This window comes from Homalodisca vitripennis, unplaced genomic scaffold, assembly GCF_021130785.1.
Source record: "Homalodisca vitripennis isolate AUS2020 unplaced genomic scaffold, UT_GWSS_2.1 ScUCBcl_11374;HRSCAF=20613, whole genome shotgun sequence".
Classification (NCBI taxonomy): domain Eukaryota; kingdom Metazoa; phylum Arthropoda; class Insecta; order Hemiptera; family Cicadellidae; genus Homalodisca; species Homalodisca vitripennis.
In genome coordinates this window covers 5,912-33,833 of record NW_025787502.1, presented here as the reverse complement: position 1 = coordinate 33,833, position 27,922 = coordinate 5,912, and the positions used below count along the sequence as shown (strand labels likewise).

Sequence of the window (27,922 nt, the reverse complement as noted above, 5' to 3'; positions counted from 1 at the left end):
ACTTAATTCTAGCATTGGCGGAGAAGGTTTCTCACTGTTATCTGGATTCACTTCATTCCAAGCAGGTGCTGGTTTTTTTTGGAATCTTCTTTTTTGTGGCTGTAGACGTTGAAGGGATGTTCTCTTCGTCTTCATCTGTGACATCACTGGAGGCTCGCTGCATTGTTCACTGAAACAAAACAAACTCGCTGTTGCCTTGGCTTTTTTTCAAACCACAAAAAAGTATGTATTTCACACTAAAATAAATAACATATTGAGGTCTTTACTAGTATATAACAGCACCGCTGAAACAATTTTTCTATACAGCCTAGTGTAACATAATCTGAATTATCCTAACCGTGTGCATTAAAAATGGTGCTGTCATAACAAGAAAAGACATATAATAAACAGAAACATAGCCTATTAGTATTGAATATAAATTTAGATTAGTAAGTATGAGCCTAACTAAGTTAATTATGGAATTAATGGTATAAATAAACTTACAAAATAAGGCCAACTTGTTCTTTTTGTCACGGCCAGGGGTGTAATCTGGATCCTCATCTGAGTCATCCACCAAAACTGTCTTCACTGTCATCGGGGGGTAAAAGCGAAGTTGTGTTGTTATGTCTTCTTAGTCGACAATGTGACATCTGACAAAAATAAACATTGTTGTACAAAAAAGCTTGTAGGTTGACTTTAATGCCCAATGTGCCATTTTTGGGACGAAACTGAAAAACTGCAGTTTTACAGTTGTGCCCAATGTGACAAATTTGGCACAAACCTAAAAAGCATCATAAAACATAAACTAGACATATTTTATGAACTAAAACTACTGTAAACACACTTTCAGTTAACTATGTAAACTAGACCATATTTTATAAAAAGGGTACTTACTTTTTTTCTGCTAAATACAGGTATGAAGACTTAGAGGTTATGAAGAATTGGTGTTTACTGTGTATGGTAGATCTGCTCACTGGCTGTAGTTTCACATAACTGCCACCAGGCAACAGCACAGTACAGTAAATTATTGAAAATAGTTCCATATGTGTCACAATGGGCATTTTAAGGTTGTAATTTTCATTCTGACACTATACTACATGCATAAAATGGGTATGTGACAAATTTGGCACAGTGGGCGTTTAAGAGGTTAAGTTTGACGATAGAACAAAAATAAACTTTTGTACTAAATATTGGAAATCCAGATATTGTAAAGATTAGGATGGTTATAAAAAAATAAATTTCGAGCTAAAAAAGTATAGCAAGAAAAAATGACTCCACTTAGAAACTTGGTGCCTTAGAGTAAAAACGAAACAAATAATAAACCTGTTGATAATAGCCTAAACAGACATACATAAAGTCATTCATGACGGTATATATAAGAAAAAAGTAATAATATTACATGTAAACGTACATAAATATTCACATCAGAAATCTATACTTTACCGAATAGCTGTAAAGAAAGTAAAAAAAATAAGATGAGAGATTCGTGAATAATAGTAGACATATCAAACGGAGAACTTTTTACTTTTTCTCTTGTTGCAGAAAAGAGTATCTATTAAATCGGCAATAAACGAGAGTAAAGGTAAGAGTAACTGGCCGAGACGGGTATTTCTATTGAGATGGTTAAAGCTATTAGTCCATGTCCTACAACCTAATTCTAAATGAACGCCTAATGAATATGTCTTTAGTAACCCAAAAGATTCTGGAAGGTTGGAAAAATTAATTTAGTGCACCCACTTCCAAAAAGTGAACAAAAGAAGCTCAAAGTGGTCTATTTTGATAGATACAACTCGCCATGTCAACAGTTTTAGCAAAGTTTAGAATTGTGCTAAATAATATCTTATATGAATGAGGAACAAATCTAACTGAATTATAATCTTTACTCAGAAAACATCATAGCAGATTGCAGATTTATGATAAATTTAACTATTGATACATTTTATGGAAAAAAGCAGAGTGATTCTAATTGTTTAGTAATGTTAGATTTATTCGCAAACCCTTTGACTCTAAATGTAATGAGCTGGTCAAGATCGAATTTTATGGTTTTGGTGTGAGATTAATTTAGTAGTTAAATTCATCTTGGGAAGATAGTACGTTACTTTTACAAGGATGAGAAATTGAACTTTTACTTTCTTTGATCAAGATAAAATGTGTAACTCTTGAAATCTACCTGGGACCTGTGCTGTTTAATTCATACCCATCTGGTTCCTCCTGTAGTAAAAGATGAAAGATTTATTCGTTCTGAAGGGAAACCCATAGTGTATAACTGCACGGTGCCACCAATTGTGCTAAGGATTGACAATTGCACTTATCCTATCAGTTGTGTTTGATTAAGAGGTAATTTCTTTAGCGAACATTAACATTGAATAAATTTTAACATGGTCGGTCAGTTGCATGAACTTAAACAGGCTTTTGCCTTGTCAAACATATGTACACTCAAAGACGTAGGCAAGTGCGATGTCCTTCATCCGACTCTGCAAAATGTTGTAATCGTATAAACCCCAGACGAGTATGGTGTCGTTGACGCGCTCTTTTTTTGTTTATATCTAAGGCAATATTTTGCAATGATCTATCAAAAAACCCATTGTATTTTTAGATCATTTTGCTACTGTTTTATATATGTTTATTATTATGACTAAGAGCTTCGCTTTCGCAAAAATAAGACTATAGGTTGGCACAGAATGTTTCACTTACTTCGGCCCAAAAATGTTTAATGATCTTCTTAAAGAGAATCAAAAGTTATTCGTTTCTAGGTTCAAGCATAAACATTTGGAACTACACTTTTAATATTAGCAATTAGAGCATTCTGTAACTGAACTAAAGAATAATGTCTTCTCAACCATAACCGTATAAGATCGCGAACCGGGATCCTGCTACCTTAGAGTATCAAAACATAATACTGGTCACTAAGAGCATCTGCGATTATGTAAATTATAATAAATAAGGTATGCAAGATAAAAATTAAGTGATTTTTTATATGTTAGTGTAACTAGTTATACATGTTTTTTTTTTATAATTAACTTCAAAACAAACTAGCTTGTTTGTATTTATTTTTTATTATTATTGTTAGAGATTTAAGGCCCTGATTTCGCTTTCAGCAATGATAAAGCATTTTGAGTTCTATTAAATCTTCTAAATGTAGTTTCCAGATCTTTTCCGCATAGATATGTTTAAAATTGATATTGAGCTATTTTGCAAAACATTACAAGTACTAAAAATTGCATGTACATAAAAAAGTACAGTTATACCTTGCAATGGGTCTTTATATAGTTTATGGTCAATCAACAATCAACGTTTGGCTAACTTACAATATAAAAGGCATTGGTTTTAGGCTTGGGTGTTTGTCCTCAGCTAGTGCAGTGGTTATTGTTTTTGCTAATATTGAATTATTTCTGTTATATTGTGATTAAAATTATAGTTTACGAGCATAAGTATTCGTATATTTTTTTTTATTTTGTCGATATAATGAGTTGCTCGGACTCAGATCCAGGGAATAAAGAGAAGACCATTGACGGTTCTGACATGGGAGACGTTATTGGGAAAGAGACCGATGAAGCTGAGACTGAAGAGATGTCATCCGAATTTCTAGAAATTGTATCAGAAAGAGAAGATGCCGATGGAGCTGCGAGCAGCGATGAACAAAGAGCTCCTAATTCTGATATCCAAATATTCAGTTGTGAAGTAAGTAATGATATCTTAGACAATTCTATTCACCATTATTTGAGGGAAGTCAAGGCATTCTAAAGCATTATTTAGGCTTGTGTATTTCTGCTCCATGTAGGCCTATTAGTATTGCCTTTTCAGTACACCGAACTAGATTGGTTTAGATGATAAGTATACATTCTTTAGTTATCAATAACCAAGGAATGGACTGAAATATAATAAGCGGCTAACACGAGAATTGAATATGCCAACCAAATTATCGACTAGAAATAGACCTACCTAAATGATTCAATAGAAAAATGTTCTGTAATTTACAACTAATTATTCCTAACTGTTTGTAATATATTTTAACAATATTGTTTAAAATTAATTCAAATAAAGTAGGCCTAAAATCATTTGCGTGGTACCCTACAATGGTGATGAGTATGTGTTATTTGTGTGGGTAGGGTACGATTAGCGGACCCGGTTTTTTTTTTTTATATCGAAGAATGTAATCATCGATATAAAAGTATAGTCCTCAATAACAATCATGTTTTAAATTAAAATATGAATTTAATATTTACAGTGATCAAACAAATTATTATAGGCTAACCAAAATTAGGAAAACTGATGACGACCATATTTTGCTCCTCTCATAGTTACAGTTGTATCTTTCCCACAAATTTCACATAATGGGTTTTTCGGTACGAGTCCAACATGTTGAAGTCACAAAAAACATGTCTTATCATCTTTCAAAGCAATGTCGTGTAGTTTTCTAAAATTGACTGCCATTTTTAATAATCAAATGTTATTTATATAAAATTTAAATATTAGGCTACATTATTATTTGAAAGTGTTTACAGCTGTTAACCCTCCGAGTGGTGAAAGACGCTGCAGCGTCTATTAAATCTCGTTCGCGAATGGGAAAGACGCTCTAGCGTCTATTAACGCAAGCCTCTCTTGTTCCGGTATTTCCGATGTTATGCCGCGACTTAAACGCTATATATTAGGTATGGTTAGAAAGACCAGATTCTAAACTTTAATTTGATATAGTAGTATTTAGATATGCTGGTACTAATGGAACTCTTACAAACGGTTCATCCACCTACTGTACTACCTCCTGGACCAAGTGTAGGTCTTCTTCACGGGATTGCTTATTTACCAGACTTTGTTGCAGTGTGTGTACACACCAAAAAAGGGGGTAAAAGTCACTTCTGGTGCCCAACTTGTAATTTTGGGGTTTCATAGGGAGTGTTTCCCTTACCTGGAACATTATTGGAGGCCTCTCAAACTAGGAAGAATGATGAGGAATGAGGTTGGCTCTGATTACTGACTAAAATGCAGTAAAAAACGTGTACATAAAAGTTTCGATCAGCAAATAGTGCGTTGTTTTTAGGAATAATACATATAACGGATACATATTTTTGTTCAGAATTAAATCTTAAACAAAATGGCTATTTTGGATTTGTGTTAAAAAAATTAAGTTTAGGAACATTTACTCAGCCTAATATAAAACAAAAAATTTGAATTTTTTATTTTTGGAATTCAACCCATTGGTTTTTTTTACACCAATCCAAGGTAAGTGTTTCATATTATTACCATTCTACTCTGTGTGTTATGAAGTTTAAATCGATGTATGATATGTCATACTTATATTAATATAGGATTTTATATAAATTTTCTTTTGCGAACATACAAAAGCAGTAAAAATGTCCCGCCACTTGGAGAAAAAAGTACCGCCACTCGGAGGGTTAATATAGATTATTTAAGTTGAACAAAATAATGAATCAGTATCGATTGATTATATCGATGGTTATGATTAAGTAATATCGTTTGCTGATTTTCGATATAAAAAAACCAGGTCCGCTTATCATACCCTACCCATTTGTGTCACTAGCTGCCCCTTTAGCCTATATCATTCAATAATTAGAATAAATAAGTTTTACACAGCTTTCTTAGATTTAATAAATAAATACGTACATATATAGTGTTTAACTTGTCATTAAATTATTACTTAAGTAAAGTGAAGATGTCTTATTTTTACAAGGCGAAGTTGGGGCTAAAAAGCCCTTTTTTAGATTCAAAAGCATAGTTAAACTTTTACATAATATGAAATACTTATAATACAATAGGCCTACGGTTTGTCAATTTGATTTTTACTCAGGGTGGCCACCCAACTGAGAATACGTCGGAAATCTCTTTGTAAAACTGTTTTGAAGATTTGGTAGTTTGGGATTTTATACCGACCACACCCAGACATGAATCGTTATTTGACATTTTACCTCTACTGATTTACTAGATTAGCGTATAACAATATTTCGTCAATATTAAAAACAGTAATTGTCTTATCGCAAACCCACCCTCAGACAGAGGTTCAAAGTCGAGCGGTCTAGTAGATAACATGACTGCAGAGTCTCACCGCCCGTTCAGCTGGTGCGCCGCATTGTTGTACTTTCGTGCCGCAGTGTCTGTCGAATACGTCGCTTTGTTGTACTTCCGTGTTTTACTGTGTGTGTAATAGATTAGTTATGGGTGACACTATGAGAATTTGGGATATGTTCAGGAGCGAAGAGGGGGCCATTCGTTTTTTACAAGATCATGACTTTTTGCCTAATTCTAAAATATGCCTGAATGGACATGGTATAACACTGTATTCATTTGATAAGGCTCCGTTTTGGAAATGTACAGCTCGACCGTGCCTGAAAAGTTGATTTGCGCGTTGACACCTGGTTTTTTAACAGTAGAATACCATTTGTTACTGCGGTTCGTTTCCTCTACTGCTGGGTTTACGAACTGACATCTGTGGCGTGGTGTGAATGTGAGTTGGAGATTACCAGTAAAACAATTGTTGATTGGAATAACTATCTCCGTGTGGTGTGTGCATTCTCTGTTGAACAAAAAAACGGTGGTAGGATTGGAGGAGTTGGCAGTATTGTCAAAATAGATGAAAGTTTGTACCAAACGGAAAAATAATGCAGGACGTGTCTTGCCGCAACAGTGGATATTTGGGGGTTTATGCCGGGAAACCGGAGGCAGATTTTTGGTTAAGGTTCCGAATCGTAGAGCTAAAACCTTGATGGAACTAATTCAACTCCACGTTGAACCAGGAAGTACAATCGTTTCCGACTGTTAGAGAGGTTACAAAATGGGCCGAATTAGAAGCAGCAGGTTTTGAACATTTCACCGTAACTAACCATCGATACGATTTTGTCGACCCGGAAACCGGTGCTAATACTCAACAGGTTGAGCGAATGTGGGGTTCAGCTAAATGGTGTAATAAAAAACAACGAGGAACAGCACAACACCATGTTGACTCATACCTAGCTGAATACATTTGGCGGTCGGCAGTTGCGGCTGAAGGCGGAAATCCACTACACTTACTCATCCTTGATATTGCTGCATTCTGGGCATCACAGGAAACCCATTAACAATTGATAATCGTTGTAATTTTGTAATTAAAGAGTTGTTTTATCGATCTATAATGTTTGTTTCTATAAATTTATATTATTGTGTTCCTCATACTGGTGTGGTTGGTATAATCCCAAATTACCAAATCTTCAAAACGATGTTTATGTCTCAAAGAACTTATAAAACCAAGAAATAATTACATATTTCCTTAAATCAGGAGTTGATTTTAATCCCAAACATCTGAGCCTATTTTACGCAGCATGATCCATGAAACTGTAAATGAAGATCGACAACTAAGGTGTGTAATTAAGTTGCCGAATTGTTCACAGAGTCCGTGGACAGTGTGTGTAATCAACAATGTGTTCACGAGCCCCACCTGACACTGGGTAAACCAAGGATACTTCCACTAGTGTAGTGGAGTTTATCTTGGTTAGTTCTACACCTAGGCTCTTGTCATGTAAGGTACCATACACAGATCAATCCATTGGGAGATTAAAGTCGACCAATCAATTGTCATAGTTTGGTTTGTGAATGATTGCTCATTACCACAGTCTGATTGATCGTCAGACTATTTGGGATTAAACCAAGAAAGTGAGATTATGCTTGGATATCATGGTCCCATCCAAAAATCATCCCAAAGTAATATTTTCACCTGTCTGCAGATGATTGGCAGGTCGAATTCCGCACACATCAGTTTTCGTTGTCAGAACGCCATTGGTTGGACTATGGCTGCTTGTAATTCCACCATTTCTCCACCAATCAACCAATCATCTGAAAGACTTCCCTGCAGACTTGATGATCAGATGGACAATTCAAACTGTTCAAGCTAAATTGCATAAACAAACATTTCGTGACGATCCTTACGCTGTGTTTGTTGTTTCTTAGTATATAACTACAAAATAATGAACACGTGACGAACCACAGCCTTTTGTGTATTTATTTATTTTGTAGTTCTGTTTTAGTGATGGCGTGATTGTATTTTTGTGTTTAGGCAAACACAAATTTTTAAAAGCCAGTAATTGATTATGTTAATTATGCCTGCATCCTGAGGAAGGTAATGCTTGGATCTGGTTTCTACTTATTCTACAGATTCGCTATTAAGCACACTTTGGTAGCTTCTGTAGTATATAGACCTAATTTTATGATATTTTTCTTCACATATTGGTCAGCAGTGTGGTATATTTGGAGTGACAATGCTTTCTTGGAACTGTAACCAGAGGATGAAAAACTGAAAAAGCATGGGTAAGCCTATGTGTGAATTTCTATAATGTCAATGGAATTATTACTAGGGATGGATCAATTTTTATTCTCGATACTACAGATCTTTTCCCTAGATTCCAATACCAACAGAAGTGCATAAAATACGTTTGGAAAGTCACAATTTCACAATATTACGACTAGTAATGTGCTGAACAATGTGGACTGTTGGGTTCCTGGTCATGAGGGGATCTCTGGGAACGAAAGAGCTGATGCCTTAGCCAACTTGGGCTCAGCGTCCAATATGATGAGACCTCAACCGTTCTGTGGCATTTCTAGGTGTGAATCCTTTGGGGCTGTCTCGAAATGGGTTCATTCTGAATATAAGAGTAGGTGTAGGCTGCATCCGGGTCTGAGAATGAGCAAAATGGTTCTACAGGCGCCTTTTCCTATAGTGGCGTCTGGAGTATCCACTCTGTAGAATGTGTGATAAGCAGAAGGAAACCGCTGAACACCTGCACTTTGACTGTCCTGCAATAGCAAGGGAGCGGTATGCCATCTTTGGTGGTTTGGACAAGGGTGGTGAATTTCCCCAGGAGAACCTGATGGGTTGTTTTCTGCGGTTTGTAGAACTGCTGAAACCGTAGACTGGTCGGTCCCATAGTGTGCTTCCAGGATGCGCAAAAGGCCCTTGAGGCTAAGTGCACGTCAATAGGCTGCCTCATAGAAGAAGAAGAGAAGTAATGTGTTGATGCTGAAATCTTGAATCCAAAAGTCTATATGCGGACATCAGTAAAACGTTACTACTCACATTACTGATTGGTAAGGGATGGATCGATTTCAATACTTTGCACTTCTTTTTTTTTTCCTCAAATAGATAAACAAAGTTAAAAGTAGAGTTCAGGTGAAAGTTTCAGTGGTTTATTTTTTGGTTCTACTGAACTAACCTTGTGTACTGACAAAAATGTGGTCTCATATCGAAAGTTCGTGCACCGCAAATCTCTGACCCGTAATACTAGATTTTCTTAGCCTACTTATGGTAGCACTGGTAGGTAATTGTTTATTCTATTTATTTTTCCTAATTGGATACATGCATTATCTAAACATCACAGAAAGGAAAATTAGGTACATATGGTGTTGACACATTAAAAATGACACAAAGGAACTGAAAACAGGTGTTAAGTGATAAATCCACACTAAATTTCTGGCATTGACCGCTAGTAACGAAATTTGCTAGGTCACCATTACTTCGTAGCATATCCTGCAAATGCGGCTAGTGACAAGAAGCTGTCACCGTTGTACTTGGTGTAAGTGTTAGGTACAATATTACAGTTGTTTATATTTGGTTTGAAAATGACCTAGAGACAAAAACACCAGGAATTTCAAAAGAAGGTTTTGAGCAAATAGCAATGTTAAAAAGAAGAAAGATATTATTAGTCTACATTGAAAAAGCTAATAAACAAAATAACCATATGAAATAAAAACATTTAAATTCTATTGTTTTGGAGTACAAATACATCACATTTTTAAGGATAGATTTCAGTTACTTCAATTTAACTATATTAAATTCAATAGATTTTATTGGTTTGCCCAATACAGATCTGCAGTCTTGAAAATGAATGAATTCCCATGTGAATGTTAGTAGTTAGCCTAGACTTAAGTCTTGGAATCTGAAGTTAGGCTATGTTCGTCTTAAAAAATATTAGTGAAGAAGCTCAAATGGAATTCTTTGCATTAATTCGACATCAGGTACACAATTGAGTGCACTACATTGTTTTAGACATGATCCGAGTTTTCTACTCATAAGGTAGCTATTGTGGGAACTGTTGATTCTTTGTCAATGTTGAGAAGAGGAGAGACAGAAGATGTGGTGAACACCTCTGCTCCTGTGACACTTGAAATGTATTTAAAATATTTACTCTTGGTGACAAATTTGTATCTTGTAGGTGGAGAAATGGTAAATGTGTTGGAGAGGAGCACTATTCTTATAACACTTGACAATTATTTTAATATTCACTTTCTCTCTGAAAAATGTATATCTTGTGTGAGGGGGAAAAGATGCTAGAGAAGAGCTCTCTATTCCTTTAACACTTGCAAAGTATTTAAATGTTCGCATTCAGTAGTAAATTTTCCTTCTTCTAGGAGGTGAGTGAGGGGGAGGAGGAAGCAATGGCAAAGGATCAACCCTGCTCCTGCGATGCTTGCAAGGACCGCAGGTCTGTTAGTTGTAGGCTATATATTCTCGTATTAGTTTACCTTTAGTATTATAAATATGAATGATAGTTGAACAAAATTCTGTACCATCAGAAGCATTTACTTAGTTGGTCTTTAAAATTTTTTGTCTGTAATATTTTATTGGTTTTAGGTTTCATAGGCTGAAATCAATAATAAATTTTTGGGAAAAATTATTGAACACATATTTACAATATAAAATATATAATAATATTGTCTAAAAAATAAAAAAATATTGATTTAGTCATGTGATGACTTGGATTGTTTGAATTTATAACATATAGTCTATTTGTTTGTAGTTTATAAATTTAAATTATCTGCAGGCTTACCTGTTGATAGTATTGGTATGATTCTCTCTGCCCTAAAGAGTATTGCAAAATACACATGCTTGAGACCAATATTAACGTCTATTAGGACTCTATTCAACTCTAACAAAGAATGGTATGTTATTTTTAAACAATTTACTTTTTAAAGTAAATCGTTTAAAAATAAGGTGTTGGTGAGGTGTGCCCCACTACTATATGATTTGTGATTGATACCATACTACTAAGTGATTTGTGAATGATCCCACACTAGTTAACAATAATACATATATTTGTATTTGATGAATAGTAATCAAGTTTATGAAATATCTATAACAGTTTGATACCTGTTCTCTGAAACAGAACTGAAACACTACACGAAACCAGTGCTCAAAAATCAAATAATTGAACTTCATTTTTTGTAATAATTGATGAACGAAAAATCACAATTCTCCAATAATTTTATTTTTAATACACGAGGCCTTTCAGGTGTGAAAAAAACAACAATTTGAATAATATAAATATTTAACATTTCAAATTAATTATCAGCTAAGTAAAGCTTAATACAAGATTTGTTTAATTTAAAGTAAAATAAAATAAATATTAATATATGTATAAAAAATTTGGGTAAAAAAGAATTTTGTTATATTTTAAAGGAAGGGTGAATTTTGAATCAGTCCAAAATCATTGTTCAATATTTTATCTTTATGTTTTGTTATGTATAATGTTTCATAAGCGTCAAGTTCTTCTTGCTTATTGACTTGTTTTAGTAATGTGAAATTTTTAAAAGTGTGATTTGTTTCTAATGCATGTTTGGCAATAGCTGATTTTTTTAGTTTGTCCGTATTTGTAATATCTTTCGTGTTCTTTAAATCTTTTATTAATGGTTCGTTTTGTCTGTTCAATGTAAATCTTATCACAGTCTTCACAGTTAATTTTGTAAATTCCACTTTTATTTTCATTTAAAATTTTTTATCTTTTGGATTTCCAATTAGATTGTTTATCTTATTTCGTTGTGCAAAATGTTATGTTCATGTCAACATTTTTTCTGAATACTTTTATAATTTCTTTATAAAATGGACTATAACTCGATCCTTTACTAAATGTGATCAGTTCTTATTATGACGACAGCAGATATAATATTTTTAATGGTGGTATCACCAATTATTGCTTTTACCGTAGTTTTTACTAAACCATCGCATAAAGAGGAAGGTGAAATAAAGCTGAACTCAACATTCTCATAGGTGTCTTGGTGTTCATTCTTATGTGAAACTAGTGAATATTTTGTAATTTACAGTTCATATTAGACCAGATGTTTTTCATTAATCATTTGCATAACTTGTACATTTTGTGTAACTTCAATAACACCTTTACTACTGGTCTATAGTGAGTGACCTACTACTCTCACTGTGATTGTGCACTATAAGGTGTCTCCTGCAGGCAACTTGTTAAACAGACGGTAAATAAAAATTCAATATTGCATGAAAATAATTTTATATTGCAATGATTAACAGCAACTTCAATAAAACAAAAGTTTTTAATTTTGTCTAGAGGTAAAAGAAGAGAACTTTAGAACCCGAAAGCATGTAAAATAAGGTTAATTATTAGGTTGATGATGTTCAGACAGTCAGCTGACAGCGTTTGGTGGTAATCATTCACCAAGTTGCATACGACTATGGCAGTAAAAGGATTAATAAATATTTTAAAACGAAATTTTATTACAATTTATTGTACTCACCTCAAAGTAGCTGACAAACTTTCCTCTGGTGTTAATGGACCAATTATTCCCAACAACTTGTCAAAACTGTTCTAGTCATTTGGTAATGCTGGAAAAACTTTACTAGGGGCTCGCGCAGATCTTGCCCAAAGCAATAGAGTAACCACACAGCAGCTTTCAACATTGTAGTTGTGCACTTCAAATTGTCGCTGTGACTAAAAGTTGCAAGTTTACTAAAGACCAATCATACCAGTTTTTTTAAGTTGCTATTATGTCTATACTACTTAACAATGTTTGCTTAGGGGTGTCACTGAGAACACAGTGGAGGAGATGAGGAGACTGCAAGCCCATTGGATGGACCTGAGGCAGTACATACGGATGGTATACCGTATGGCTATGGAGGTCAAGTCCCCGGCTGATGGCTACGAACACTATATTAAGGAGCACGTTCAGAAGTATGGACATTTGCCATGTAGATTATTGGTAGTGTATAATATGGTACTTGGCCTATGTATACTAGATGATTATGTTCATTCAGATGTCCTTTCTACAAACATCTTGCAATAGTCACTCTTAAAATTTAAGCCTAAACAACTGTTTTACTCAATAAACAAATTTTTATCTTCCCAAAGGAAGCTTCCTAAACTGCAATATCATTTCGAGGTAAACACAATTACAGTATGTAAAAAATTAAAATTTGATCAATCAAAAAACTTCCAATAATTTTATATTTTCAATTCGATATTAAAAAAAAACCAACATTTTATGAGGTTCATAAAAAAATGGGGCATTATTAATTTTCGTTATGTGGAAACTCCTTTAGCCTACTCATTATTTAAAAGTGAATTACAGGACTGAGCAAATCATACTGTTGCTTTCTCACAGGCTCTGTATGTGCGACCCACACCAGCTGTTTTCAAAGGCTTGAGTCGCAAGTCCAGGAGTTTGTGATAGAGACCAAAGTAAGACAACTGGAACTGCTCAAGAGGGAGAAGGACTCACCAGTATTACCGTATCTGTTCATATCAGGTAAAATAATTACTCAATAACGTACAACATACATAAGTTTATTACACTCTACACTATAGGCCTACTCCTCTAACTCATCATCAGTATTACGATGTTGTAAAGTGATGTATTTTTAGGTGTCACAAAAATGTTTTAGTAATTAAATATAGTTATGGATCTTTTAATTTTGTTTCACTACTCCCAATTTAAATGTTTTATTTATAGGAGTATTCTGGAATAGTACAATGTTTTAGGTTGGCACAGATCTGTATCATCAGAGGGTATTGTCAAGAGATAAGCGGAATTAGCAGCTCTTGTTGATAGGGACCGATAGGAAGAATTTGCAACAAAGAATATTTCAAGATATCATTGCTACTATTTAAACCATTGAAGAATCAGTCACAACATTACAACATAACAGTCACAAATAATTATACAACTATAATTAATGTTGTGTGAACAGGTTTCTCATCAATGAATACAATGTCAATAACTATCTTATGTATTGAGATGGTCAGTATTGTATCAACAATTCCAAGTCTAAATATCTGTCTAATTACTACTATATTTTAATAGCAATAATTATACGTTAAAATTCATCTACTTTTTTAATTATAATAAGATTTGTTTTAACTCTTATAGTACCATGCTAAAATTGGCTAATTTCCCTTTAGTACTCATTTATTAAAAAAAGGCCAAAATTTATTATTGCAAATACCCTATTTTTTAAACATTTGTAATGTTTTCTGCCACTGTTTAAGAAAATAGCTAATGTAACTAACAAACGAATTAAACTAAATAACAAACTAGTGCAAAACACATTAGAAATACTCCACACATGCCAAATATACTATGACTGGCACCATGCACATACATGTCATTCTGTACATGACCTTCAGTCTCCCTGCCTCCCGCTATTAATAGATGCAGCTGCACCCAGCGACATAAGAAGTGAGCATTGACTTACATTTTACAGTTTGTGAAGGTTCCATGCATGGAATAAAAGAACATAGCTGCACTCTGAGTAATCATGAAGATGCTTAAAATAAAATGTAGCCAAAACTTGTATAAGCATCAAAGGCGTTAAGAACAAAAGTCATGAGATCGCGTATATGCATCAACTGTGTTTGAAGAGTTAAAACAAATATGACCAGTTAGTTAAAATACAATAAATTGCAATACTTATTTCATAATTCATAAAAAAATAACAACATTATAATTATTCAACAGTAGTCTAAATAAAATATTTATGAATTAAAAACATCAAGAAAATAAAATACTATAATAACAACCAAAGTCAATAAACAACCTTAAAACACAAAATAAAATACATTAATTATTCAACAACAATACCAGGTTACTAAAAAATCGTAACAAATCAGTTTATAGTCAATATTGCATTATAAAAGAACACATATAGGTTCCTATGGATTGTTCTGAAAAAAATTCAAACTCACTATAGTAAATTTTACTTATTAGTAAACTGTACAAAATAAATAAATAAATAGTCTGTGCTATTAATTTCAAAGAAATAATTGTCAATAAACTACATTAAATAAATAAGTTTCTTTTTGTAAACCAATTTTGGTGGTAATCGCACAAATAAATACGGCAACACTTCAAGTTTACAAATAAATTTAAAAAGTAAGATTAATTAAAAGTTCAATTTAAGTGCTAATGTCTATAATGAGACCTACAGTCTTCATACAATCATATTAGCAACAAAGAAAGCATTAGTCTTCAGTGAGATTTGAACCTACAACACTTCAGTTCAACAAGTCAGTCATCTACCATCTGAGCTATCTGGACTTGGGAATAATCAGTTGAATAAAATAGAATCTCAGCTAAACTGACTGACAAGGTCAGTATAGGTATGAAGAAACAGAGATGAGCCCAGTGGGGTAAAACTGTAACTACAGTCCAGCACTAATGATCTCATACTATCATCTAAACATCTGATAACATACTCAGGTCTATGCACAATTAGATAGATATAATAACTAAACTTTTACTTGTAGTTTTACAAATATTACAAATTGTACACCTCATTACTGTAGATAAAATCTCACTTGACCGCATAGGTGTAAACTATAGAACTAAGAGATAAGAATAAAACCACAATATTTAAGCTAGAAAGCAATAGCATATATCCTTCCTTTTCTCACTGGTGGGTCTTTCGCCCCCACTCTGATATAACATTGAAACCAGCTTCTGTTCCTGAGAGCTCTCTCTTGTCGACTTGCTCATGAAACACTAATTACGGTTGAAACTGTGTACGATCCCTCGATTCATCTTTCGTTGATTAATACAGTAAGTAATAATAAAAACATCTACTAAAAAATAATTATCTTTTATTTATAAACTGTATTAAAATATTAAGTTATAGTTTCTTGTAAATCAAAACAGGTTATTTTATTAAATCAGTTGATTTTACATTAAGTTTGCTTGACGTATGTTGGCGTTATGTTGGTATAATTTCATAATTTCAAGTTTGTATAAAAACAAATTACGGTATTTTACAAAATCGGTTGATTCTTCTACACTACGTTTGCTGAATGTATATTGAAACTGGTGTAATCTTACAAAATATTAATAAATAAATTCTGGTTCTTTTAATATTTTCAACTCCCTATGAAATAACAGATTCTAATAACATTTTTTTGGGGAGTGTCAAGATTTTCCACTGACAGATTCAAAACTTCAGTAGTAGATGCTGGGTAGAAATATATTTTCCACATTAGCATTTGTTTCTCTAATAATCGACTCAAGAAAAACAATCAATAACCATTTAAAAATAATCTAAAGGTTAATTACCTGGCGTAGGTACTCACAAGCCAATGAACTGAGAAAATAGAAATGATTTCATGTCTGGGGTATCAGACTAAGTTAGTATCGGTTGGGGCTGCTTATGTGCACAAGGTTTACTAGTAGTGTATTTGATTGTGGAAATTGTTGGTTATCTGAACATGAAGGCTGTGGTGTTACTTGGGGTTGTGATTGAGTTGAAGTGAGCAGAGTGTTTGTTCTGGTGTCAGACTGGTTTGGACTATTATCCAGATTGGTGTCACGAACACCGTACAGTATTCTATATCACTTTCAGTCACTAGTTGGCCTCCACTACTAAAACAGTCTTCTGATTAAGAGTTATAGTCAATGTCACAATCTATTTTGCTAATTGTAAAATTATTACAATTCCGTACTTACCTTTTCTTCCATTATTCATTTTAAAAACATGCAAATACTAATCATAAATTTCTTATTCAACCTCTGTAACTGAAATCATGAACGAATGATATTAACAAGAAATATAATCTTCAAAAAGGACTGACCTATATCAATAATTACCACTGACTGCTAGCTTACGTCAAGAAATAGTGGCAAGAGTGTGCCAAAATCTGCCAATGAATCTGAATGGCATCAGCCACACACGCCATTGGGTCCACCTGCAGTTAACATATTAAATAATGGTTGGTTAACATATTAAACCAACTTACAGTAACAATAACTAAAGAGTTAGTTTGCCAATTGTAATTTGGTCTGGATCACACAGTCATTCCAATTTCCCAAGTCCCTTCCATTGAAATGTTTCTACCTTTTGGACTTTAATCTAATAAGGAAAACTGGTATGCAGGTCTACTAGAGAGCTACAAGAAGCTGATGGCAGCTGCCAACGAATTGGCACCACTGTTAGAGCAGCTGCAAACTGAACACCTTAACAAGTTCAACCTGACCTGGAAGGTCCTCAACCAGCATCTCTATCAGAGTTGTGTCCTACACAGATCCTTTTGTTCAGAACAAAGTTTCCTGAGTGTATAGCCAAGGTGGGTAATCTCCCTATTTCTTTTTCCCATAAATAGCCAAAAACATTCTTAGACTTAGACGATTCCTTTAAAATTAAAGGGCGGTCAAGCTGCAAGTGCTCCAAAGTTTCATGATTCTGGTACATTGTAAATAGAGTGGGTTATTCATAAAAATACACAACCTCCGAAGATATTTCTTTATGTAGTCATACCATATAGCCAATACCAATACCATAGTCTAGCTTGTTCTATTTCTTTAAATAAGTTCAGATACAATCTTTGAGATGGTGAGATAAACATGAGTTTTGCTAATCTTTAAACCCGCAGTGATCCCCATTTCCATATGATCTAACCTTCAATGGCCTCATATCTCATATATTAATTTATATATATTTATATTTTGTCCTTGTATTGCAAACTACTTAAAATTCTTGTCTTGTACCACTGTCATTGTTGGGTTACTAAAAGGGCACTTACTCACCTTTCTATAGTCTTTAAAAATTAGTTCTCCACAGGTCCTGTCTTTACAACATAAATTTTAAATTTCTATCAATAGCTGGTATCCCTCTTTGAGTCACTCAGGTTGTTCTGATACTTTGATTAGAGTTGATTGTTGTTAGCCTAAACATTGTAATTTTAATTTAAAAACTACTTCTGTGGTCTAACATTAGCACTGTTTGTGATTCCAGTTGAGTAACAGTTCTCCAGATCCTGGTGACAAGTATAAGAAGTTAGTTCGAGAGTTTCCTGAGCTTCGATGATGAGATCACACTTGTCGGTAGTTTGTGGCGGGAGGCAGAGACTCGAATACATCAGTACAAGTGAGTATATCCAGGACAGTAAGAAAACATTCCACGTAAGCAAACTGTACGATTCTTGTTTAGGAATATAAATTTAGAAGATAAGTAAACTATAAATAAAACAATATGATCTAAATATTGGTGTGGGGAGAGGGGCTATAACAAGGTAGATAAATTGGGGAGAAGTTAAAACAAAAACAATAAAAAATATAACAGGATAGAGTAAAACTCACTCTTGTAACAGTCTGTGTGGGATTAGAGTTGGTGTGGGATGTTCCTGGTATGTGGATACCTATTAAAATAAAAAAATGCAACTTGACACAGCAGTTCGTTTTATTTCCTGATTGAAGTCCAAGTAGGATGACTCAGAACATGAAAAACACCATTATTAAACACAAGTGAGATTCTGCTGAACACTGATGTTTTACTGTATACTGTTGAGCCATGGTGATCATATGATTAGGTATTATAAGGAATGTCATGATGTTAATGAAAGTTTAGTTTATGATTTTTTTTAATGTTCCAGTCAAGAACAGGCAACACTGAAAGCCAAGCAACGCATGATGAAAGAAGACTGGGAACTCTTCAAAGCTCAAAGGAAACTTATTCATCAGAAAATGTTGAGTAAGGCTAACAGGTAATTTTTTTCAATTATCCCTACTTTAGTGGGATGAAATGTCAGTAAAATTGTATTGATATAAACATGAATTCCTGTGCGAGCTATTAATTTTTAAAGATAGTGTTTCTATTTTTGAATTTGTGCAGAATCTTAAACTTAAGTAAATCCAAGTTATAATAATAATAATTGGACAAGCTTGTTTTGTTCTTTTTCATCTAGCTTGTCAATCCTCATTTATCATATTTTTAGATTGAACTATACTATAAGCATTGGATCTTGTTTTCAGAATTCTTAATCTTAATTCATATTAGTTCTTTCTATCTATCATTTTTTTCTTTGTCATTAAAGTTCACTGTTAGTTCAAAATTATGTAAAGCATTGAGTTACTCTCGTTTCAAAATACATGTTTCTATATTTTAAGTTTATACCTTTTGCAAGATTCTATGGCATACAGCATCCCATACTCATTGTTACTGTTAATATGCTTCATCTACTGTAGTTGCATTTTATACCTTATCCTAAATCTTTTTAGTCAAAAATGCATTTAAGTGTTGAGTTTTTGTAACTAAAATTTCTACTAAAAAGAGCGCTTGGAGTCATTATCATACCTAAAAATTTTTAAAAACATAGTTGAGCTCTGTGATCTGATAGTCCAGACAGGAGTGTTTTCACAATGAACTTATCAGATTAAATATTTTTGTATAACCAATTAATCAAGAGTGCTGATGTATTTATTGCCCTAGTGGCTGGAAGGTGAAGTCCTTCCATATTATATATGCATATTGCTAGGATTCCTCAAATTTAGCCTTCACGGTTATTTAAATTGTTTGTGTTGATGTCATCTATAATAATCATGTGATGCCTCTCATTGCACAGATTATCATAAAGTAAGTTAGTTTGATATTAAATCTAAAACCACTCCAGTATTGTTGCTTGGAGGTCTGTATATTCCTAGAAGATAGACATGTATATTCGTATTTCACATCCATATCATACTACCAATACAAGCTCAATAAGCTGGTGGCAAGTGAGGGAATCGTCGATGAACAAGCCAAAAAATTTAGTTAAAGTATCAAAGATTGGAGATATGAAGAGTCTGCCTGAGGAGTTTTGCAATGATTTTAATGAAAATTCATAAACTGTGTTTAGTATGATTTAGTTTTAAGCTGTTTGCATCGAGCCAGGTATTTAGTGGTTGGATACTTTAAATTAAGGATTGATGAAGGACATATGTGTTACTTGCTGAGGTAACTATGGAAGTGTCATCAGCATACATTAAAATTTGCTCTTTGGAAATGAGTTCTGGGAGATCATTGCAATAAATAAGAAAGAAGATTGGATCAAAAATTGACACTTCAGAGATACTTAAGATGACTTCTTTCAGCTGCCTGACTTCTTTCTTTCTTCCACAGCCACCTTTTTTTGACGATTCATCAAATATGATTGTAACCAGTTCAGAGCAACTCTGCCAATTCTATAAAATTTAAGCTACCCAATATCACTTCAAAATTAACACAGTTCTTTAACTGAAAAAACAACCCGCCTTCCTTTTTTTTTGCAAGGCTTTTTGTGCCTTGAAAAGATCACAGAAAGCACCAACAGCAAAGTGTGACCCATCCACTGCCCTCAAAACCCTGTCCACAAACTCAAAAAACAGCATCTCCCAACTTTGGCACTTCTCCCATGTCGAAAGCCAAACTGTAAAAGGGGACAAGATGTATAATTAATTGTCATTCCTTCACTCCTCTACTTGAATTTATAAATAAAAATGGAAAGTGTTATAATTGCAATAATGGAATGGTAATTCCTCTTGCCTTCCTACAAATAAGATTACGGATTGATAAATGTATCCAAACCTGCAACTATAGTTTCTTCGATTTTAGGATAATATAAATGTTAACTTCACATAAAAGTTTCTTTTTTTAAGTTTTGAATTTTTTCTTGTACTGAACAACAAAACAAGCAAAATGCAAGCAATATGAATATCAGCAAAATGCTGTCTACAACTAGTTCCAAATTATTTGTTTATAGTAATGTTCCAAATGGAAATTTTAAGTGTACAGTAAACCTCTATGTGTGTATTAACAAGCCAGATGTTTCAGTGATCTGAGTGGCGAGGCTACGTGTCACCGTAGTTGTCCATGTGATGAGTGCGCCATGAGTCACCTGCTAAGCTGCGGCGGGCTGGTCACTCCACCCCACTCACCTTCTCTGCCCCCCACCAGGTAACATGTCAGCACATATTTAGTGGAACCTGTGTAAAGCCAAGAGCCCTAATATTGACTAGTGTGGTGATTGCAGTGATCACAACGGACGCGGGCGCGTGTGGAGGGAGAGGGACGAGAGCAGTCAGAAACGACAACAGAGTGTGAGTGTCACGTGTGTACGGCACCTCCCATCACTTCACCAGTGGTAACTCTATTTTTCTATTAACTGAATAGTAGTATGACATAACATTTGTTTAGTAAGACATTATTATTTACTATTTTCTGTTCAGGTGGATTTGGAAACAGCGGGCTCAATGAATCTCAACCTACACGGAGGGGGATTTCACTTGTATCCTCACATACATGGTACTCTGGCGGAGGTATGTTGGCTCTTGAACCAGTAAAAATTTATAAATGTATTTGCTGATTTGTAAATTACAACTTATTTTAGATAAGGGTAAAACCTGGGAAATTAGATATTTTTCAGGCTGAGTTTATTCCACTGTTTTGTTTAACTTTCCTACTTATTTAATTTATTTTGTATTATAACATTTTCAGTTTTGTTCTACTAATACAGCATTCTGTTTTTTAGAGTATTTTTAACTCTATAGAATTGAATTATATTAATTAATACAGCCATTTTGTATCATTCTTCTTTGTTTGAAGTTTGTTTTTGACAACGGAAGATTGTGAAGGAAACAGAATTTTTTCGGACATTTACAATCGTTCAGTGATACAAACAAATTTTGAGATCTGCAATCTGATCTCATCTTCAGGGGTAAATAACTAACCTAACACATAATTAAAAACTAGGTTAAAATAAACAAATCATACCAGAGCATTGTGACACACATGAGTCAGGAAAAGCAACCACCATGTTGTGTGTCAACTTCACCAACTCCAAAACATGCACTTAACCCTTCGAGTGGCGGTACTTTTTTCGCCAAGTGGCGGGACATATTTACTGATTTTGTATGTTCGCAAAAGAAAATTTATATAAAATACTGTAAATTATATAAGTACGACATATCATATATCAATTTAAAACATATAACACACAGAATAGAATGGTGATAATATGAAACACTTACCTTGGATTGGTGCAAAAAACCAATGGGTTGAATTCCAAAAAAAATTTAAATTTTTTGTTTTATGTTAGGCTGAGTAAATGTTACTAAATTTAATTTTTTAACACAAATCCAAAATAGCCATTTTGTTTAAAATTTAATTCTGAAACAAAAATATGTATCGTTTATATGTATTATTCCTAAAAACAACACACTAGTTGCTTATCAAAACTTTTATTTACACGTTTTTTACTGCATTTGTCAGTATCAGAGTCAACCTCATTCCTCCTCATTCTTCCTGGTTTGACAGGCCTCCAATAATGTCCCAAGTAAGGGAAACACTCCCTATGAACCCCAAAATTACAAGCTGAGCACCAGAAGTGACTTTTGTCCACACACTGAACAAAGTCTGGTAAATGAGTAATCCGGTGAGGAAGATCTGCACTTGGTCCAGGAGGTAGTACACAGTAGGTGGATGAACTGTTTGTAAGGATACCATTATTGCCACCATATCTAAATACTTTATAAAAATTAAACTTTGGTTTCTGATCATTCTAACCATGCCTAATATATAGCGTTTATGTCGTGGCATAACATTGGAAATACCGGAACAAAAAAGGCTTGTGTTAATAGACGCTAGAGCGTCTCTGCCACTCGCGAACGAGATTTAATAGACGCTGCAGCGTCTTTCACCACTCGAAGGGTTAATAAAACACTAAACACAACGCTAATTATTAAAACTGAACTACATAATACAGGTCACAATAAGATTGCATTCTTTTGTGTCACTGAACAAATGGCAAATGTCCAGAAAAATCATGTTTCCTTCATTTAGATCTTACATTAAATTACTTTTCTTATATGAGGCTCCTTACCATTATGTTGCAATTAAAAGAGACTTTGTGTCCATAGTACAATGATGTCTATTGTATGTTTATTATTTTAAGGCTTTTAATTGTTATCACATTTCCTTTGAGTTTTCCAATTTGTTTTTATGATGAAAACCTCAAATTTGCTTGAATTTTTCCAGCTTATATGAGTGGTCAACCTGTTTACATTTTCAAAAAGTTGTATTTAAAAAATAAAAAAATATATTCCAGATAATTTTATTAGCTATAAATACTGAAGAATATATTTGAATCTCAGAGGGAAAGCTCTTAAATATCATTTTATATAGAGGTTTATAATTATTTTGTACCCAGTACTCTACCTTGTGCACTAGTATTACTCACTTGTATATGTAATTTAACTTAAAAAACAAAATAAAGTAAGAAATAAAGGAAAATAACTCAACATATTTATTCAAAAGTTACCAACAGAATGATTTTCAAAAAGTCAAAAGTAAATAACAACAATAATAAATTAATATAATGCTGGCCAAACTCTGATCAGCTGATCAATGTACTGGGTGTACATCATTCCATTTTCTTTGTTCGTTGAGACGCTTGGTTCACCCTGTACATTAAATAATCATCAAATTGTCTGGGAAGTGTAACTGCTCTCCGGGCTGTTTCTGATCTGAAGCCTTCATTTTCATGTACTGGTAAAGAAACTTAGCCAGAAGTGGGCTGTCCACTTGATTCAGCAGTCTGTTGTACTACTTCACTGTCATCTAATCTGGCTTCAGTTGACATAGCTGGTTCTGGAACACAGGGTTTCATGAATCTCTCATTCCTGACATACACAGCTCCATTTTTACCATCTTCCACTTCATATGAACGATTTCCTCGACTATTGACCACTTTACCGTTTTACCGTGAGTCATCTTCAAGTTTCTTCTTATACTAAACCTCTTCACCGACAAAATTCTTATTTGTATGTTTCTCCTGATTGGATTCTGTTATTAGTGAAACTTTCTTAAACATCTGCTGGATCCACAATTTCTTGATTTGCTCTGATGTTTGCATTTTGTATGAGCACTGTCACAGGGATCCCGTAATGGCTAAAGTACCTTTTGCAAGCCAGAATTGTTGTTTTTGGTGTGAGATTGTTCAATTCGTCAGTTTCAATCAGAAAGCAACGAAGCCCGTCATATATCTTGATCTCAAACACATCTAGGCCGATTCTTTCAAAAGGGTGAGTAGGCAGTTCATGAGATCTCACTTCTATTGATCGTTGATTGGTAGCAAATATAGCACAGATGTCACAACTTCTTACCGTGCCGTCAATTTTAGATAACATTTTTGCCAATAACACTCATTCTTTGGTAAGCTTTTTTGTTGACTCTATGCCTAAATGACCACTCTGAATTTTCCTCAACTCTTTTGTTAACACTTTGGTACTCAAGATTTGCTTACCTTTGAGAACCACTCATCCCTCTTCAAGCACCAAGTCCATTCTGTAATTTCAGAAACACACTAAACTTAGTGGAACTCTCTTCTTTTTTTGCGGCCAGCCATCTGAGATCTGTTTGGTCAAATTCTGGATCTGCTTATCTTTGGCTGTTTCCTCCATGATCTTCTTAATGGATGTGTCACTCAGTTTTACTGTTTTTACATGGTCATAATAAACTCCTGTTGCAAGTTCTTAAATTGTACTGGTCTATTCAAACTGATTTAAGTGAACGGTTAATTTTGTAGTCATCAAACTGTTTTTCTTGATTTTCTAAATTATTTGGTGCTTGAGATAAAGTATCGGCCAGATATATATTCTTTCCTGGCTTGTACTTTACCATGATGCTGTATCACTGGAGAGTCATGATCGTGTTCTGAAGTCTTTTTGGACATTTCATCAGTGGTTTAAAAACCTTTGAGGTCGACCGGGACAGCATCTGTCCCACTCGTGATGAGTGGCCGAGAAGCGCGTGGGACAGCGTCTGTCCCGGCATACTTGATAACTATTTGAAAACAGCTTCATTCTATGTTTTTTTACCACAAAACATGCATAAAATGTAATGAAACACAAGTTTTCCAAACTAAATTAATGTAAAACACAGACATTAACTGAGAGAAAATTCATTAGATTAACTCAAAATAAAAGGAATTTAGTTTTACAAAATAAAAACTTTACTTGGAACCAATTGAATAAAAAGTAAGAAAGTTAGAGGCAAGTAACTAGAACGATGTGTGGTGGGACATGAGATTTGAGTGAAATCCCACCGCCCAGCGAGGGCAGGCAGGTCTCGCGCACACCGCCACTCGGACACAGCACACGTCAAATAGCACCGGCGTCAAAGGGTTCATAAAATTACTGATCAATGGACTGTGATCGGTTTTTCCACAATTATGCCGGATCTACCATAAAAAATATTGATCAAACCGATTGCAGGCAAACATGATTGCAAGCATCTCTTTTTCAAACTGGGTATGATTTCTTTGTGAGCTTGATAAGTTTTCGATGCATATTTGACTGGTCCCTCTCTTGAAAAAGTGTACAGCCGAGGGCAAAAGATGAAACAACTGTTTGGATTGTTAATGGTTTGGTTGGGTCATAGAATTTGAGGAGGGCTGCTGTTGATATCTGATGTTTTGTTCTTTATTGACAAATGATTTGATCTAACATGAGCTTATCCTCCATTTCCTTTAAGTCACACAGCTTTTACAAGAGTCATGAGCCTCATGAAGTACTCCTGGTATGTCTCTTCCATCTCCTGTTTGGTTGAATTAAACAAGTACCTTTTGTATCTAATATTCAACTCTGGAGTTAGTTTCTGTTCCAGCACACGTAGCACCTCATTCACTGTTGTCTCAGGTTCATCCATCAACCTGTAAATTATCCTACTGGCCTTATCGCCAATGATGCTCATCATTGAAACTTCTTGAACAGAGTGGTACTTGTCACAGAGCCTGGTTGCTAAGGAATAGTTGCTGAACATCTTCCAAGTGTTGAATGTTCTCCCTCATGTTTTGCCATCAAGCTTCAGCTAATCAAAGTTTTCAATTCAATGATTTTCAAAAAGTCAGAAAGTTAAACAACAATAATAATAAATGAATAATTATGCTGGCCAAACTCTGATCAGCTGATCAATGTACTGGGTGTGTATCAATATGGGTTATGTGTAGCTTTAGTGTAACAATCTAACAAATTAATAATTGTTGATGTTATGAACATATGTATAAAATAATGTAAGTACTTACTTCTAGTAAGTAATTCTTCTGGCATCAAGATTTATAAAAAACTAAGATAATCCATCTGGAGTTATCATAGATTTTAAAGTTTACTAACTCAGTATAAAAAACACAATTAATATATAAAATAAAAAACAAAACAATATTTGAAAGTTCTATCACACACAAATTTTTAACAGGACACGACATCAAGGCTATTGGAAAACAAGATAAACTCACTTTACAGTTGTAATCTCATCATCTCATTACAATAATATCTTGTTATTCCCTATGAAAAATCTAATGTCTTCTTTATTACAGTACTAATGTGTGCAGGTACAAACATAAACTGTTGTATGTTTGCAGTAGTGGGAGACAATGTGGCAAACGTGTACCCCCATTTGTACAACATACATTCCTCGCTCCTGTCCAACAATAAGCATTTGGACTCAATAGACCATAAACAGGTAACTTCTCCCTTCTGGTATTCTCCATGTATAGAATTTGGAATCCTAGATTTATTCGCCACATAAATTTATATGACCACAATAGATATAGTAAACATACATATAACATGTCAAAATATAACATTTCATAATTTTTATATACACTATTTGTATGTTGGTCCTTAAAGGGTTAATAGAAGTTTGACACAAAGCTGTGGCCTAACATCAGCTAGAACTTGTTATATTATCAGCTTGAAATTTTTATCCTTGTTCTTGAAGATTTTTACTGTCATTTAACTTAGCATTGAAGAAGTAACATTGTATTTAATAAGACAATCTAAGCATACATTCATCACAATACACCATGACAATACAAGAAATGCTGAACTCTTATATCAAACGATTTCTCTTATTGTAATTCGGCAATTGTTTTGTAATTATTTTCTTTCACATTTCCATTGATTGTTGATGTTCTGTAACATCTAGGACATTCGTCACCTTCAACAGGATAGTAAGAGCAGGCTTACTTTTACCAGAATGGGAAAGATATGCATCTTCTTCATCGAGTGTTTTCTTTTTAATGTCTCTAAAACAAAGAAGAGGATATTCTTCCAGTCTAGTAAAGGAAATCATGCTGTTTATCCTATCAAAATTCTTTAGTTATTAGTTGTTAATAATATACAGTTAATATTTTACAGAAACCTAGAATTTAGAGCACAATTTTGGAATTAGATTACATTGTTTTGGAATTGGCCCATAACTATATGTGGATTTTTGTAGACTAATGTAAATGGCCAATTCTAGATTGAAACCAATAATCCACTTTAGATTGTTATTTGTATCTTGGAGAATGTTATCCAGTGTAATATTATCTGATTCTGAGGTTGTGATTGTTGTAGCCAGTACAGGTAGGAGAGGCGAAGGCAGTACCCACGCTCAGGCCGACCACACCCACCTATCCCCCCACCCAAACGCTCTGAGCCTCCGCCGCCTATCACAATCACACCAGTTCCTCCACCTGCTCAACCAGGCCAAAAGTAAGTTAGTTTACTATGACTAAATTAGTTTATTTTAATTTAAGCAGCTGAAGACCAAGTGTGGTCAAAATAATGGGTTTTTGCCTTCGTTGAACTATCAGTTTTACTGTGTGCAGACTGTGGGAAGTAAAATACCAATAGTGAAATGTTTCTGATGCCTTAAAAAACTGTGTTCTATTGTGTATCAATTAAAAAAGTATAAAATCTCAATTTGTCCAATAGATGAGTTGAAGGGAAGTGCTACTACGAAGCCCCACCAGACACACTACCACCCAGACACCTGCACCACGGCTACACCAGAACTTTGCCAGATGTGGTACCTCCCACCTGCCACAAACCACGGGAGAACGTAAACCTGCTTGTCGTAAGTTCTGTCGCTATTAGTTAGGTGCTTACCTAAAATGTAAAGTTTTGT

General features: G+C 34.1%; 2 protein-coding genes across 2 annotated transcripts; both read left to right on the top strand.

Annotated features, from left to right (window-relative positions):
- Positions 1 to 3,305: 3,305 nt before the first annotated feature.
- LOC124374935 lies at positions 3,306 to 17,250 on the top strand. The gene is made up of 5 exons (XM_046833065.1): positions 3,306 to 3,660; positions 10,369 to 10,442; positions 12,780 to 12,932; positions 13,363 to 13,506; positions 17,117 to 17,250. Exons 1-4 carry the CDS (start codon positions 3,445 to 3,447, stop codon positions 13,403 to 13,405), a joined length of 486 nt encoding a protein of 161 aa, XP_046689021.1. The 5' UTR covers positions 3,306 to 3,444; the 3' UTR covers positions 13,406 to 13,506; positions 17,117 to 17,250.
- On the top strand, positions 14,632 to 21,282 carry LOC124374936 (protein FAM193A-like). The gene is made up of 7 exons (XM_046833066.1): positions 14,632 to 14,638; positions 17,117 to 17,223; positions 18,027 to 18,106; positions 18,612 to 18,722; positions 20,807 to 20,929; positions 21,006 to 21,116; positions 21,202 to 21,282. Exons 1-7 carry the CDS (start codon positions 14,632 to 14,634, stop codon positions 21,227 to 21,229), a joined length of 567 nt encoding a protein of 188 aa, XP_046689022.1. The 3' UTR covers positions 21,230 to 21,282.
- The last annotated feature ends 6,640 nt before the right edge of the window (positions 21,283 to 27,922 follow it).